Below are 17,420 nucleotides of genomic sequence, written 5' to 3' on the forward strand. Positions count from 1 at the left end.
ATGAAGCATTTCTAACACAAGCACGGATTTGTGGTTGCTGGATTGCAGTGTAATAAGAGAAACTTAATTGGAAACAGTAATATCAGGCACACAATGAAGTTTTATGAGTATTGTTCTATTTAAAAAAAAGAAAATTTCAGTTTCCCAGCATTAGGTTTCTGTTCTTCTTCTTGAAACATGCCATGTATTTGAGCATGTCAGTTTTCATTTACCATGTTGGTGCCCTTCGTTGTTAGGTTGCTTTACAGTATAGCTGACGTTTTATAAGTTTTCATCATTGTCTTTTCTTAGTACTATCATGAGAGAAATTCAACAACAAAAAATGAATGAGCTTGCAAGGAAAAGATCTCTCTTGTGTGGATACGTGCCAGAAATGAAAGATTGTTTCTCTGCTTGTATAGTTACAGCTTTATTCCGAAGCCAGTGTTGCCCTCTTGCAACTGAATAATCCCAAGGGTTTCCAAGAACTGAGCAAGCAAGCTAAGAAGAACATGACTATAGATGGAAAAGAATTGACACTTAATCCTGCTTATTTACTGTGGGATCTCAGTGCCATCAGTCAGGTAGGTAAATTTCACCAACCAATGTAAAGACTATAGTGTCAGAAGTTTCAAGGAGTAAGATTAAATAAATACAGTTAAGGAACAAGAATTTCTTCCAAAATTATAGGATTGTTAGGAATCTGCTATTCCTGCCATATAAAAAAATAACTCTCCAATCTTGAAATCTGGAAAGAAGAGTTTGGAGGGAGAGGAGCTTAATCAAATTGTCTTTTAGGACCACTGAGTCAAAAATATTTGACCTTCTGTACACACTTTGATAAAATTGTCTGCAAACTAGTCAGATTATTTTAATTTGACAAAAGTGTCATGTCTCAGTAGATACTGACTTTCAGATAAGCACTTTATTTTTCATGATGGGAAAAAGACTTAGTTAAAATAACACATTTTGTTTGCTCCTCATGGCATTTCTTTTTTTATAATAATACACATGCTGTTAGTAGTCTCATCTAAAAGCTTTCAAAAAAAATTTTTTTTGGCCCTTTTTACTTAACTAGAAGATTTCAGTAAAAGAGAACTGTCTTCTGCTGTGGAACAAATGACAAAGCCCATTTTTATCAAAATTATATTAAATGAAGTGGGGAAACTTCTATTTTCAAAGTAAGATTTAAAAAAAAAAAAAACTTGTCAATTTCTTTCTTTCAAGGCCTTTATAGTAAAATACTAAATATATGTATGTGTATGTATATAATATACATACACGCGCACACACACACAAAGCAAATGCATATATTTTATTATAAAGTCTTGTCATATGCTGTAACCAGTCAACAACTTAATCATATAATTAAAATGGAATACTTCTGTGAACTTGCTGACTTTTGCTTGGCTTATGGGAATTGTTCATATTTTCTCACTATAATGCAGAACCTTAACTCAGACTTCACTTCCTCACGGAACAATAATGCATTATTCCAGTTGCTGATGTGTGGATGTCTGAGGCATGTATATTGGTGTTGCTGAGGTGGGAGTTAAGATTTTGAGCTATAGTGTGATTAAGGAGAATGAGATGTGTATATATATAGTGTTGTTGGAGATGTATAGGACTTATTTATGGGGGTTAGAGTCTGCATTGAAAGTGGTAGTCATTCAAATTAAGATACATTAAAGAGGGATACCTTAACTGGACATTTCTTATAAGAGTGACGTAGATGGGGATTTCCCTTAAGGAGTGTTAACTGTCTTCTAACAATGGTTTTTAGTTGGTTTGTTTTTTGAGGGGGATTAAATATGTTGTGATAGTGACTTCACAATGTGACCTACCTAACAAATTTAAAAATGAGGCTTCAGTCTGAGTGTAGTCTTTTAAACAAGAAAATACTGAAATATTTGAGTTTATTTGATGGTTGATGAGACCTGTGTGCCACTTCTGTTCAATAAAATATTTTTGTTGGGAGGTTTTAACATAGAAGAACTCAGGATTTTTAAAAAGTTGGTTTTTATAAAATGTGTATTGCACAAGGGAATTCAAGCAAATCATTAGGATGACAAATATTTATAATAGTATACAATACAATAGAACCAAAAGACACAACTATTAAAAATGCCTTTTATGCATTAATGTCATGAAGCATAAAAGAATGAAATACAATGTGGCTTTGAGTCAATCCACCACAGGAGGGAGTGTGAGATCAGGAAAATAATATATCTAATCATAAGCCAGGAAGATAGGGTAGTATCTCTCTGGGACCATGAAGAAAGTGGAGCCAGATTACTCAAATAACTGTCTGCCCCCATTATCATCCATTGACATACTGGTGATACCTAGTAGTCAACAGTATAAAGACAGCTGATGTCAATGTATTTTTGTGAAACCAGACAGTTTGTAAAGGAATAATGGTATTTTTCATTATACTTACCGTTTACGAGCCAAGGCCCTCGTCCTGTATCACACTGACGCACGCATGTGCTTAACCTTCTCACTGTAAGTTATCCCATTGACTTCACTGAGACTACGTGCAGTGCCTCATTTAAGCATGTGCATAAACCTTTGTAGGAATGGGGTCGTAACTCTCTAATTAAGTCTAAATATAGGTCTAATTCTTTTCATAGTCTAAACAGGATGAAGATATTTCAGCCAGCCGTTTTGAAGATAATGAAGAGCTGAGATATTCCCTCCGATCAATAGAGAGGCATGCCCCTTGGGTTAGACACATTTTCATCATCACTAATGGGCAGATTCCATCCTGGCTTAATCTGGATAACCCTCGGATAACTATAGTAACACATCAGGTAAAACTCTCTAAAGGATTCCATAGTGATTTTAAGATGCACCTTTTTCTCTAAGTAAAGTTTGCATTTTATTGCAAAGGTAGAAGGAACCATGTTAATTCCTCCCCCCCCCCCGTTTTATTAAAACATATTACATTTTATATTTCACTTTGTTGCTTCACAAGACAACTGAAGGTATATCAAACCTTCAACTTACTCTTTGTTTTCAAAGAGCCAGAGGCTTCAGCTAAATTGTGTCTGTCTCTAATACCCTTATGAAGTCTGTTTATAAAAAAATTGAGGGAAAGTAAATGCTGTTTGAATCTTAATCCATAAAGAATTTCTTAGAGCCAGTGGAAAGCCAATAAACTTGTATTAAGACAGGATAGACTAGAATTATTGTTACTGGAAATAATAAATAGCTGAAAAGCTATATTAGTTGTGTCTTTTAAAACTGGCTTAAAAAAATTCCTTCAACTCTACTAAACAAATACACAGCAACAGAAAAATCACTGGCTTTTGGTTAAATAATTCTGGAGTATTTGGTATCTTGGCATGCTCAAACTCTGAGCAATATGGGAGTCTTTCCATTGGCTTCAGTTGGCTTTGGATCAGGTACAAATAATGCTGGTCTGCCAGTTATGATAGAGCAAAAAAAGACAGTTTAAGCTTGAAATTTGTATGTTCGTTAGCTATATGGAGAGATGATGGTAAATTTACTACTTCTCTACCGTCTCCCTATTTATTTCCTCTATCCTTGTGTCTCTTTCTCCCATCTCTTTACTTTTCTTGTCTACATTCATTTTACATTGAATAGATAAAAAGCACTGTCTGATGTACCTGATAGGTGTTTTTTTAACACAGATGTAAACTAAGTAATTTATTTTATCTTATTTTTTGGGGGGGGACAGGACATATTTCAGAATTTGAGTCACTTGCCTACCTTTAGTTCCCCAGCCATTGAAAGTCACATTCACCGTATTGCTGGCCTTTCCCAGAAGTTCATTTACCTAAATGATGATGTTATGTTTGGGAAGGATGTATGGCCTGATGATTTTTACAGTCACTCTAAGGGTCAGAAGGTAAGTCACCATGCAACAAGCGTAATCAGAAATAGTTCAGAAACTTTTTCTGCACTAATGTGATATAAATTGAAGAAATTATAATATGAAAGGAAAGGAGGACTAAAAATATTCTTAAAAATTAGACATTTGGTAGCAGGGATTTGAAAATAAAGTGTTTTCCATACCTTTGAATGCTTGTATAATATAGGTGTCACGCTTACAGTGCTAGCGGCACCTTTGTCCCCTTTTGGGTCTCTGAGTGCACCCTCTCAGCTATCGGACGTCATATCTTTACCTCACGGAGGCACAGTGCATGGCAAACCAGGGGGTGACTGTACAGCTCACTAGCTTGCTGCGCACTAACTGGCTATGTGGATCCTGCCACCATGCACTAAAAGTTCCGTAGTGCACTTTGACCTACTGCTTGAAACAGCAATAGGTCAGAGTGCACTATGGAACTTTTAGTGCGGTTGCAGGGTATGTGTGGTAGGCTAGTGAACTGTATAGTCACACCATGGCTTGTCGTGCACTAAGTGTCCGTGTGGTCAAGCCCTTACACTATCATTGCAGCTGATAGCAATAGTAGAAGTGTTACTGTAAAGAGGGCACATGAGATTTTTTCCATTGTATTATCTAATCCTTGTCAGAGTAGGTCTTTATGAGATTGAGGTTAAAAAACACTGATGGCTATTTAAATCCTGCCTTTGCAAGTGCTCCCACCATTGTACCAATGGTAGTGCTGCACCAGTAGGAGTGCTTTCTCAAAGTCTAGTGTGGATGGGCCTCACACTACCATAAAATCATAAACCATGGCATATTTTGTGGTTAGAAGGCATCAAGGCATAGTGGGAATTACAGGAGTTTGGAGTGATTAAAAACTGTTGCTGTTGACTAGCAGAAAATTCCAACTACTTCAGTAAGTTTTAATATAGGTAAATAGTCACATACTCAGCTGAGTCCTCTAATGAGAGCTGTCATACAATTCTTCATTTTATTACTGTTTTGTCAAGTCTCATGATGACGTGGAGTCAAATGAAGTTTTCTTTCATGAAATCGAATCAGTAGTTGTTACAACTGGGTTTAGATGTGGGAGTGGGAAGGTCTGAAAAAAAAGTGCTTCATTTTTAATGCTTTGTAAACTAAACATGTTTTGTTCTACATTGTGTCATGTCAGAAATTCTTGGAAACATTTAACTCATAGATGATCAAATGCTTAATGTATGTTCTACATCTGTTTGTCACATGCATGACTAATAGGCAGCACCAGGAAACTTTTGGGTCAGCTGACAAATGAACTGAAGTCAGTTATTTTAGACTTCTTTTTTATCTTCTAAACACTGTTTAACCTTTATATAAATATTGCCTGTGGGAATGAATCCAGGGCCGAGAGTCTTTGAACATGTAAAGCACTATGCGTAGATAACTGGTAAGTCTGCTTATTTGACCGAAAAACTGAGATTGTAATATTATTCCTTCTAGGTTTACTTGACTTGGCCTGTGCCAAACTGTGCTGAAGGATGTCCTGGCTCATGGATTAAAGATGGTTACTGCGATAAGGCCTGTAATAATTCAGCATGTGATTGGGATGGAGGGGATTGCATTGGTAAGAGAATTTAGAAACTAATTAATTGACCTATTTTCTTACAAAAATTCTGTTGCTGGTGGATTATCCTGTATATATGAACAATTCCCCTGTAATAGAAAATAAATAAATAAATTGGTCTTTCTTACAGATATAAAGATAAATTTCATTATGTGGGAAATAACTGATGCTGCAAATTACAGTATTGAGCAGTTATTATGTGGGAAATAACTGATGCTGCAAATTACAGTATTGAGCAGTACACAGGGAAATCTTGCTCTGTGTATTGGATCTAACTAGATGAGATGGAGGGTTTTTTGAGCCTTAATGTCTATTAGCTCTGCAGCTCTGATGGTAGTAAAATGTTGGTTTTACTCATGAACAAAGCACACATCACTCAGAAGATATATTGGGAAAAGAGGTATAGCAGTAACTAGATATCAATTTCAGAAACATTCTTCTGACCAGAATCATACTAAGGGAAGATTAAGGATTAATAATGGCATTTTACATACTTTTGACAGCTGTGTATTCTCTCTAATATCACGGATTCAGTATTATATAGTTGGGTTTTAAATTAAAATTGGACTTTAGGTATGAATGGTTTGCCAGAGTATTTAATACAAAGTTTACTTTGTGAGATTAGTAATTTTTTAAATTTTAAATGCTCTGTCATTCATTCCCTTTGCTAAGGAGATTATCCACACTCACTTCTCTATCAAATTTCTCCTGATGTTTTAAAAACCTGTTCCAGAGCATGCCCTGGCTAGATTCTAGACCACCTCCTCAAGCGTGGTTCTGATGAATATTTGTGTTCAACACACATCCATATTGTGGATACTTACTGTCCAGAGTGAAGCTAGCAGATGGTCATGTCTTGACATGGTGGACCTTGAGGGTCTAACTAGAACATGCTCTGTCTTGACATTCATTTCCCCACATTTAAACATCCTAACTTTCTCCAGATGTGAACACTGAAGAACATTATTTCCCCTTCCACTTCTCTTCCTGTTAGATATTTAGTTTTATGAGGGTGATTTTATGTTTTTCATAGATTTATATAAGGCTAGAAAGGACCATTATGATCATCTAGTCTGACTTCCTGCATAAAACATAGGGTACAGAATTTCACTTGTAAGTCTTGCAATGGAGGGAATTGATCTTCTCTGCTATATAAGTGAGTACTATTAAGCACAAGAGCTTTGGGTGCATTTTCTTAAAAGGGAAATCTTGTTTTTAAGCTTTGGGCCATAAATGTATACACAGGATTAGAATGCAGATGAATGTTTTTCCCTCTATATTTTAAAATAATTCTAGATGCCCTTGTTGCAGGGTTTCTCAAAAGTCCTGTCAGTGTTTTAGTGTTTTAAAATGTAATTTTATTCTAAAAAATTATTCTATAAAAATGGCATCTTCTCATTCTTCTGACTATTTCCTGTGAATATTCAGAGTTTTTCTTTTGAGTTCTGGTCCCTATGTATATTCCCCATGTGGGTATGCATGAGCGCCATGCTCCTGAGTCTGGAGATTCTTTTTTGTCCATTGACTCACACATGCACAACAGCCTTCCTTGTCCTCCAGAGTGAGGTTGTAAAAGGCAGTGCAGGCCCATGCCTTTCTTGATCCTTCTTACCACTACATGGCCTGAGTCGGAACCCTCTGTGTGCACAGATTTCTCCAGCTTCTTTCTTATAAGCCTGTAAATATATAAAAACGATTTACAGTATCTTTAGTAGAGTTAGAATGTTATATAGTATAGTTAGAATAGCTTAATTTTTCCCCTTTAGGGGAATCGCTTCCCTCAGTCTGGAACTATGCCCAGAGTACCAGTGTTTAAAAATTGTCCCTTGCTCTCGCTCCTTCTCTGTGAGCAACGACCGCCAACACTGTCTCTGCTGTTTGGGTGAGATGCATCTCTCTACAAAATGCAGCATTTGCCGCTTGTTTCCCCTGTGAACTTGTGAAGCTCATGAGCTTATGGAGAAGGCCATAAGACCTCATGCTGATCCAGGCTAGGGAACCCCCCCATCCCCCTCCGAACATTGGCCCCGACTGACAAGCAGCCCTGTGAGTGTGAGCTTGGGAGTGGAGCCTGGAGCTGCCAAGCACAAGGAATCATCAGCCAGGGCTTTGTATGAGAGTAAAGGGCACTCATGGATACAAGGACAGATCCCCGTGCACATCTCTTCCTAAGGGAGGAGACCCTCTCCTTGACTCGTCTGGGTCGGGTGAGCCTTTGCACACAGATTCTAAGGCTCAGGATCACTTAAGACCCCCAGGCAGGAGGGTATAGCACAGAAGAAAAAGGATTCGTCAGTCCCATTGTTGGCTCCAACTCCTAAACATAAAGACTGGCATTCTCCAGCTCCATCTCAGAATGTTGGACCTGACTCTTTGGCGGTACCAGCCCACCCTTGGGAGGACAATCCACCCTCAACATTTCGGGACACTGTCGTTCCCGACTGCAGGAATGCCCCAAACATTGGGATGTGCGGACACTTAAGTCTTGCTAGAGGATATTGTCCTCTCTTAGCCGTAGCCCTCTCTCCTCTCAGGCCTGATTCTTGTGTGAGACATTGCCACAGCAGAGAATGAAACTACTTTGGTAACATAGGAACCCTCTCTGCTCCAACCCTCAGGCAAAAGTGTTCATCCTTCGATACCGACAGGCCTACCAGTAGAACAAGAACAGGACTCTGACTTGGATGAGTCAAATGCTCTGGCCAGTCCTTCATCTCCTTGCAGAGGGATGAGTCCTGACAGGGAGTGGAGGAAATCCAGATGCCCTACTCCCAGATATGACTTTCCCAGGGACTGCTGGTATCTGATGCTGTGGGGTCCGCTCAAGCTGTTGATCCCTCATATTGGCCCTGCGGGGCCTGCATGGTAAATGTCCCAGAAACTGTCCATGAGCCCTACAGCACCTCTCCCTCATGGCTTCTGCTGGATCTGTTAGAGTAGTAGTAGGAGAAAACTGAGCCTGATTCTCATCTCGGACTAATTGATCACTCCATTTTCACCGAACAACCATAAGCACTACCAGGAGCTATTGCAGAGAATAGCAGATGACTTTTAGATCCCACTGGAGGAAGTCCAGATTCCCAACACCGTCTCCTTGATGTTCTGCAACCAACAGGTCCAAGCAAAGTGGTGCTCCTGGAAAATGAGGTTATCATGGAGCCAGACACTGTGGTCTGGCATACCCTATCCTCCTGCACCTCTACACATAAAAGAGCTGAGAGGCACTATTTTGTCCCAGCCAAAGAAGCTGAATTTCTTTTCATGCAACCAGTGCCCAACTTGCTGGTGGTTCAGGCAGCCATGTAAAGAGTAAAGTCACAATACCCTTCAACTGGCAAGAACTCAGAGGTTGGACCTTTTGGGAAGTAAGGTATTCATTTCTATGAGCCTGCAATTCCGTATCGCTAACTATCAGGCTTTAACAAAATACGATTTTAACAACTGATCTAGGCTGGCAGACTTTAAGGACAGAATTCCCCTCAAGGACAGAGCCCAGTTTCAATCCTTCATCAGGGAAGGCAAGCTAGTAACAAAAACACCCTTACAAGCTGCAATGGATGTAGCGGACACAGCATCTACAGGGCTAGCCACTGGTGTCGTTATGAGGTATGAGTCTTGGCTTCACTCTTTGGGGTTCTCCAGAGAGGATTTACTGTTTGCATCAAACTTGCTCAGCAAGAAAACTGATGAGTCTCTACACTCACTGAAAGACTCTAGATTGACCCTCCACTCCCTGAGAATTTACACCCTGGTGCCAAAAAGAAAAAACTACAGACAGATGTATAGGCAAAGACCATCCCCTCCACAAACATTCTACCACCAGCGCCCATCTGAGCCTCTGCGCAAGCAACAATGTTCAGAGACCTCAATTTTCAGGACCCTCTACTGCCACGACCTCCACCCATTCCCACTCACCTGCTAAAGGAGCTACTTTTGATGCCTCGGTCAACAATTACCTACTTTTATTGACGCCAACCACTTCTATTTCCCCTCCACCCCACAAATCTTTGGGGAGTCTTTCTCTTTTTGCCCACAATAGGGGCTCTAACTTGATAGACAGGTGGGTTCTAGAAATCACTAACCATGGTTACTCCATCGAATTTCTCTCTCTCTCACGTGCTGTCCCCACCACCTCCACAAACATCCAGTCCCTCTCCAGGGACCACTCTCATGAGGAGATTCTTCGCCAGGACGCAGACTCTTTTCCATCGCAGGGCAATAGAACGAGTACTATCTCAGTGTCCAGCGAAAGAGTTCTATTCCCCATACTTCATAGTCTACAAAAGATGTTACTAGTGATGTGTGAGAAAGAAAGAGTCCAGCTTGACTCTCATTTCCCAGGCTATTTGTGCAGTACTGGTACTTACAAGAAGAAAAAAAGTGCTTGTGAATTGAGGAAACTGTATCTGGAAATCCATGATACAAAAAACATGGAACACCACAATAGCAAGCCACTTTGCAGCACAGAACTGTACTTTAAGAATATTTACTAAATAATTTTGCTCCTGTAGGATGTACAGTGACAATTGATCTCAAGCAACCAGCAAGGGAGTAGCAAAAATCAGTTGCCTACCATAAATTTGTCTTTATTTAAAATTTGGACAAATATATTTTGGTAATCTTACCAAATTGGTCTTCTTAAGACCAGGGGTTTCCTATTCAAAATAGGGTTAACATAGGGTAGATTTCATAGTAGCTTATAGAGGAAGAGTTAGCAATCAGCTAATGTTAAGATTTGTTGTTAGTATGTAAGAGTCTACTTTTTTTTCAAACTAATTTTAACAAATGAGGTTTAAACTAGTAGCAGAGAGTAATCCATGTCAGAAGTAAGGGTTTTAATGGATGTTTTCCCCCCACATCCCTACCCTTCTTTAGGGAACAGCGGAGGTAGTCGTTACGTTGCTGGTGGTGGTGGAGGTGGAGGAGCAGGGAATGGCCCACCCTGGCAATTTGGTGCTGGAATCAGCGGAGTCTCTTATTGTAACCAGGGCTGTGCCAATTCCTGGCTCGCAGATAAATTCTGTGACCAGGCATGCAATGTCCTCTCGTGTGGATTTGATGCTGGTGATTGTGGGCAAGGTATGTAAAGAACATAATTGACGGTCTTTATGTGAGAATTCTTCAGAACTGTATGTTACTGTTTTGTAGTTATTGCTTGTGGAGTCCCATGTTAAAGACACATTGCAGAGTTGAGGAAAAAGAGCTGTGAGTGTATTACCAGCTTGGGAAAATGTGTATGGATGGTTGTTTCATGAACCAATTCAAACTCGAAAGTGTGTTTTGGGCTGATTTTATTTTTTCTTGAGCAGTTATTTATTAAGTATGGACAGTGAGTTTGGTGCTGTACAGAACACAGAGTATCAAGGTCTTTGCCTCAAGAAGCTTACGTTTTAAATTAGAAAAATTCAACACAGAGACACAAGCACCATGTATCCAGATATGTAGGCCTAATTTCAGTGAGGCGTTTAGAGACACTTACCTCTGAACTAGTATTGAAAGGCTTCACAGTATATTTTAAGGAATCATTTGAAGGAAGAGAAAATGTCAGGGACACTAGGAGAGGGAGGGAGTTACAAGTATAAGGGATGGCATGGAAAAGAATGTGAAGATGAGAAAGGGAACAAAATACAAAAAGGGCTTGGGAGGAGTACAGGCAGTACAAAGAAATGAAAGCACAGAGATGTTGGTAGTGTGAAGCTATGCAGAGTCTTAAACGTTCATGTAAGAAATTAGAATTTGATGACCAGAGGAAACTAATGGACCAGTTCAAAGAGGGGAGTGACATGGTCATAGTCTCTCTGAGCTCTGGTCAAGTGTAGGTAGTCTCTTGGTCTATCCAAGGCTGTGAACAAGTGTCATGATGTTTTTGGTCTTTTGGCCTCGAGATGAAAACCTTGTCTTTGCTTCTGGGACCTTGAAGTGAAAAAAAATTCTCAAAGTTAAGTGGAAGATGTTAGCAGCTTTTTATGTAGGTGGGAGGGGCTGAGCTGAGATGCAGAGAAGCCGAAAAGGTTTAGGACAAAAGCATCAGAGGTTGATGAGAGCTTGAATGTGGGGTGTGGAGAAAGTGAGAGAGTACAGTAAGACACCAACATAGCGTACTAGGAGGATGACAAACTTGTCAGCAGTGATGGAGATGATTAGGGGGAAAGGAAGAAGTTCATTTTGGCCATGTTGATTTTTGAGTTCTCTAGTCAAGATATGATAAAGTAGTATAGTCCATCTAAACAAACATGAAACTCCATTAGAATGTGGTGAAAGCAAAATTTGAGGATATCCGTTATGATCTGTAGTTTAAAATAAGAGGGAAAGTGGTAATGGGCCACAAAAATGCTGAAGATGGAAATTGAAAGTCTGATGATCACAGCTTTAGAGTCACCACTGGAATGAATCGCAAGTTTATAAATCTTAATATGTTAGAAGATGGTGATCCATTATTAGGATAAATGAATGCGAAAAATTGGCAGTTACTGTAGTTATCATTTTTCAGTTCACTCTGCTGATATTCTGATTATTGCTTAAAACAGGGGATTGAAGAAAAGTGACAGGGTGATAAATTATTAATTCTTTGTTTTTCCAGATCACTTTGACGAGTTGTACAAGGTGACTCTCCAGCAGAATCAAACCCATTATATTATTCCAAAAGGTGAATACCTGCCCTATTTCAGCTTTGCTGAAATAGCCAAGAAGGGAATCGAGGGTGCCTATAGCGATAATCCAATTATACGTCATGCTTCTGTTGCCAACAAGTGGAAGACTATCCACCTGGTAATGCATAGTGGAATGAATGCAACTGTGATCTATTTTAATCTTACATTTCAAGATAAAAATGATGAAGAGTTTAAAATGCAGATAGCTGTTGAGGTTGATACCAGAGAGGAACTGAAATTGAACACAACTTCCACCCAGAAATCAGACATTTTCATTAAAATTACACCTTCAGTATCAGAAGCTGAAATGATATTTGAAGATATTCCTGAAGAAGAACGTTTTCCAAGAATCAGGAAACGTCCAAATAACACACAGGAGAGTTTTCTTGAAGATGTGGTAATGCCACCAGTAAATGTGTCTTTCCTCCCTGAAGATGTTCAGCTCGCTCTTTGGAACCTGGATTTAAAGCTAGAAAATGGTGATATCACTCATAAAGGCTATAATCTATCAAAGGCTGCTCTTCTGAGCTCTTTCCAAATGTTATCTACAATGACAAAAACTAAGAAGATGCCAGGCATGGAAAGGAAAGATATCTATGATGAGGTAAAAGAACAAAAGAACCTTACCAGTTGGCACAAGCCTTATAAAGATTTAATTGGTGGCAAAATAGAAGCTGCAACAAAAAAACATGAAGCAGTTCCTTCAAAGTCAGTAGCTATAAAGAGTACTGTTGTGGCAATGAAGGTGAACAGTCAGTTTCCTCTAAAATCAATTTCTGAATCCATGCCTGTAATCCAGAACATCGGAAATAAAAATGGATCTCGAGAGAAAATACTGAATGCACTCATACCAAAAGAAACCCATAAGTCGAAAGATATTGGAAATGTGGGGACTGAGGAAGAGAAAAAGGGGGAAATGGAAATAAATAACCGGCATGCCAACATAGTTACAGCAGGCAGCAAAGTGTTGCCAGGAAGGAAACTGCAATATTACACTGGAAGTGATCAAGGCTTTTTGCCATGGGAAAAAAATAAGTATTTCCAAGATCTTCTTGATGTGAGTATCCTAACTGCATAACACAGAATAGATCACTTCAGAAAATTTGTCATCTTTGCTTTATGCATGATTTAATGGAACACGGTTAAGGTGAAAATCATAGTGAAACATTCTTTGCTTATGTGACAAACTCTGAAATTATTAAAACCAGAGAGATTTTTTTAAAATCTGTTTTACTTTTAATTATTTTCACTGTTCATTTACTTTCTATGCTTCTCTATGGAAAGAACTGTCCAAGTTCACTTTTTCTCCTGTAGTTGTTTTTTAGTCAGTTTTGCGGTCTAGTTTTCATGCACTGGCACAATGCAAGTGTTCAGGTTTACAGCACTGCAAGGGAAAGTTTAAACTAGTTCTCATGCAAATTTGTATATACATACAAAATTTTATTTTTCATATAAACCCAATCTTTAAAAAATTCCATCTATATTTTTGGGTCTAAAAGGTAAGTTAAGTGTCTATTTTATTATGCCAACAAAAACTTATAGGAACAGATCAAGAGAATACAGGAGGCAATCCTCTCCCAGATGCCTAGCCCAAAAAATTTGTTCTGGGAATCTCTGGAATGGAAGAAGGTGGACCACACAGAGTCAACTGGCAGAGGTTGCTCCTAATTGCTTTCAAGTAGTAGAGGTGCTCCATTTAAAATGTAAGATATTTTAACTCTTTAAACTTAATCTTTGATTGGATTCTATGTAGGAGGAACCTTCATACTCCAGAAACCTGATTTTGTTAATTGTAGATGCATAGCCATCAAAGGGAATGCAAGATTACATACATGTCCTACAACAAATAGTAGCTTTTCTATTAAAATTTAACAAATTAAATGAGGTTCCATGTGCCATTTCCTGTCGGTTTTAAGGAAGGTCACATTTCAGGCCTAAACTGTCACTTTAAAAAATGAGAACTCAGCTGTTTGAGCAAGAACATTTGACACAGTTTACAGTTTTACAAATATTGAAAAGAGCTTAATACTTCATTGGAATTATCAACATGCATGTGTGTTAGGATCTCTAATAATGTAACCCTGGGGTATGCCTATCATTTTGTTAGGAAGAAGAGGCATTAATTAAGCAGATGTCCTACTTTACTGATGGTAAACGAATTGGCAGGCAGTTGAAAGATACATTTGCTGATTCCCTCCGATATGTAAATAAACTTCTAAACAGCAAATTTGGATTTACGTCTCGGAAAGTCCCTGCTCATATGCCTCACATGATTGACCGCATTGTTATGCAAGAACTACAAGATATGTGAGTATGCCTTTGTTTGAAATAAGGTGAAACTCCAGAGCTGTTGTAATTCTATCTTGTGTGTCTGCTTCCTTGAATTTATAGCTATGCGTTGATGATTGACTGCCTATGGGTTGATGTCTGTCTTCGTTAAACTTGTACTTTGAGAGGGGGGAGAGAGAATTTTTCCCTCACTAGGACAACAGTGTTAAAATAAGTAGTCTTTGGAGAACTTTTTGAACTTCAGATGAGGTACTTTTCTTCAGTAAGGCCTTGGCTACACTTGCGAGTTACAGCGCTGTAAAGGCTCCCCCAGCGCTGTAACTCACTCCCCGTCCACACTGGCAAGGCATTTGCAGCGCTGTATCTCCGTGGTTGCAGCGCTGCATGTACTCCACCTCTCCGAGAGGAATAGCGAGTGCAGCGCTGCGGCGCCAGTGTGGCCACCCAATGCGCTGTGAATGGTCTCCAGAATTATTCGGCAGTATCCCACAATGCCTGTTCTAGCCATTCTGGTCATCAGTTCAAACTCTACTGCCCTGGCCTCAGGTAACCAACCATGTGACCGACCCTTTACATTCCCCGGGGATTTTAAAAATCCCCTTCCTGTTTGCTCAGCCCGGCGTGGTGTGGAGTGCTATCAGTGAATCTTTCCAGGTGACCATGCCTCCACGCGCCAAGCGAGCCCAAGCATGGAGCAATGGCGAGTTGCTGGACCTCATCAGTGTTTGGGGGGAGGAGGCTGTACAGTCCCAGCTGCGCTCCAGCTGTAGGAATTACGATACCTTCGGGAAGGTATCAAAGGACATGATGGAAAGGGGCCATGACCGGGATGCCCTGCAGTGCAGGATTAAAGTGAAGGAGCTGCGGAGTGCCTATTGCAAAGCCCGCGACGCAAACGGCCGCTCGGGTGCTCCCCCCGCGACCTGCCGATTCTACAAAGAGCTGGATGCGATACTTGGGGTTAACCCCACCTCCACTCTGAGCACCACCATGGACACTTCAGAGCCGGTGTGGGGGGGAGAGGAGGAGGAGGAAAACGGGAGTGATGGTGGTGGGCCAGATGGAGACACCCTGGAGCCATGCAGCCAGGAGCTCTTCTCGAGCCAGGAGGAAGGTATCCAGTCGCAGCGGCCGGTACTTGGTGGAGGACAAACAGATGAGCACGTTCCCGGTAATCGTTTTTTTTTTTTTCGGGAAGGAATTTTTTCGGTGCGGGCTCTTTGGGAGAGGAGGGTTAGGCATGCATGCCTAGATGTGGAATAGTGCATTGATGTGGTTTATCACATCGCGGTAATCGGCCTTGGTAATCTCCTCGAATGTCTCATCCAGAATGTGTGCAAAGCGCTTGCGCAGGTTTATCGGGAGAGCCACCGTGGTCCTTGTCCCAGCCAGGCTAACGTGTCCGTGCCACTGTGCCGCGAGCGGTGGGGGGACCATTGCTGCACACAGGCAAGCTGCAATATGGGCCAGGGCGGAAGCCGCATTGCAGTAGAAGACCCTCCCTTGCTTCTCAGGTCACCCTCAGCAGCGAGATATTGTCCAGGACGAACTCCTGTGGAAAATGTTGGGACAGTGTTCAGTGTAGGTGCCCCCTGAAGCTGCTGGCTCTCCCCAAGGCACAGAAACCCAGAGGACAGTGCAGCCCTGAAACAATCAGTCCCCCTTGCTCACCATTTTGAGGCTCCCGTGGGATATGTGTGCTCTGTTTCGGACGGGAAAATTATGCTATTGTGTAGACCCTCTGTGTTTTCTACTCCTTAAGTGCGGGGGGAATCATTACTCTGTCTGGTATAAACAATGCTGCCTCTGTTAAATGTTGCGTTTTGCCTGTACAGCTGCATCAACCTTGAGACCTCAGCCGTCCCTCTTATCGCCTGCTCAGAGACTGCAAAGACTCAGGAAGAGACCGCGAAAAAGCAAAGAAGACATGCTGCAAGAAGTGATGCAGCAATCTATTAAAGAGAATGAGAAAGCACAGGACTGGAGGGAGAAAGAAAGCAGTATCTGCCAGGAAAATGCAGCGCACCGGCAGCAAAGCATCGCGCACTGGCAGCAAAGCACTGATAGGCTCATAAGCATCCTGGAGCGCCAAGCAGACGCTATCCAGGAGCTGGTAGCCATGCAGAAAGAGGAGCAGTACCGCAAACTCCACCCCCCCACAGCCCTTGTCCCAAAACTCTTTCCGTTGTGCCCCACTGTCACCTCCAACCCACTTTCCTCAACTTCCGTGTTTTTCACGCCACCCGCTGCCTCCAACACCAGTATCTTCACCACTCAGCCCTGAAAACCATGACCCTTACCCTCTGCACTCAACCCCCATCACCATGCAGTATAGCTGTCCTGAAGTGCAGCACTCACTGCACAGCACACCAGACAGGACATACGCGAATCTGTGATTGTACCATTCCCCACTCCACCCCCTTGTTTCTTTTCAATAAATACATTTTTTTTCTTTTCAATAAATGGATTCTTTGCTGCTTAGCAAACACTGATTCCTAAAGATTGGAACTACTGCACTTCACTCCCGTGCAGGGCACCAGATATCACTGCTGGTTTTCAGCCTCAAATTGCTCCCTCAAGGCATCCCTAATCCTTGCAGCCCCACGCTGGGCCTCTGTAATAGCCCTGCTCTCTGGCTGTGCAAATTCAGCCTCCAGGTGTTGAACCTCGGAGGTCCATGCCTGAGTGAAGCTTTCACCCTTCCCTTCACAAATATTATGGAGGGCACAGCACACGGATATAACCGCGGGGATGCTGTTTTCGGCCAAGTCCAGCTTCCCATACAGAGATCGCCAGCGGCCTTTTAAATGGCCAAAGGCACACTCCACAGTCATTCGGCACCGGCTCAGCCTGTAGTTGAACCGTTCCTTGCTGCTGTCAAGGCTCCCTGTGTAGGGTTTCATGAGCCAGGGCATTAACGGGTAAGCGGGATCTCCAAGGATCACAATGGCCATTTCAACTTCCCCTACTGTGATCTTCCGCTCTGGGAAAAAGTCCCAGCCTGCATCTTCCTGAACAGCCAAGTGTTCCGAAAGATGCATGC

General features: G+C 41.2%; 2 protein-coding genes across 2 annotated transcripts in view; both read left to right on the forward strand.

Annotated features, from left to right (window-relative positions):
* Window positions 1-17,420, forward strand: part of GNPTAB (N-acetylglucosamine-1-phosphate transferase subunits alpha and beta) — a 72,875-nt gene that overhangs the window by 35,483 nt on the left and 19,972 nt on the right. The window contains exons 8-14 of the mRNA XM_005303688.4: window positions 402-563; window positions 2,613-2,792; window positions 3,683-3,853; window positions 5,315-5,438; window positions 10,314-10,517; window positions 12,019-13,145; window positions 14,196-14,395. Of these exons, the coding sequence (XP_005303745.2) occupies window positions 402-563; window positions 2,613-2,792; window positions 3,683-3,853; window positions 5,315-5,438; window positions 10,314-10,517; window positions 12,019-13,145; window positions 14,196-14,395 (2,168 nt within the window). The remainder of the gene's footprint in view (window positions 1-401; window positions 564-2,612; window positions 2,793-3,682; window positions 3,854-5,314; window positions 5,439-10,313; window positions 10,518-12,018; window positions 13,146-14,195; window positions 14,396-17,420) is intronic.
* On the forward strand, window positions 14,886-16,840 carry LOC135975188 (zinc finger and SCAN domain-containing protein 29-like). Its single transcript, XM_065565249.1, has 2 exons — window positions 14,886-15,548; window positions 16,213-16,840. Exons 1-2 carry the CDS (start codon window positions 15,038-15,040, stop codon window positions 16,659-16,661), a joined length of 960 nt encoding a protein of 319 aa, XP_065421321.1. The 5' UTR covers window positions 14,886-15,037; the 3' UTR covers window positions 16,662-16,840.

Source organism: Chrysemys picta, chromosome 1 (genome assembly GCF_011386835.1).
Source record: "Chrysemys picta bellii isolate R12L10 chromosome 1, ASM1138683v2, whole genome shotgun sequence".
NCBI lineage: Eukaryota > Metazoa > Chordata > Testudines > Emydidae > Chrysemys > Chrysemys picta.

Coding starts and splice junctions, on each gene's coding strand:
- LOC135975188 (XM_065565249.1), top strand. CDS start 15,038: ATGCCTCCACGCGCCAAGCGAGCCCAAGCATGGAGCAATGGCGAGTTG. Junction 15,549..16,212: donor AACAGATGAGCACGTTCCCG/GTAATCGTTTTT, acceptor TTGCCTGTACAG/CTGCATCAACCTTGAGACCT.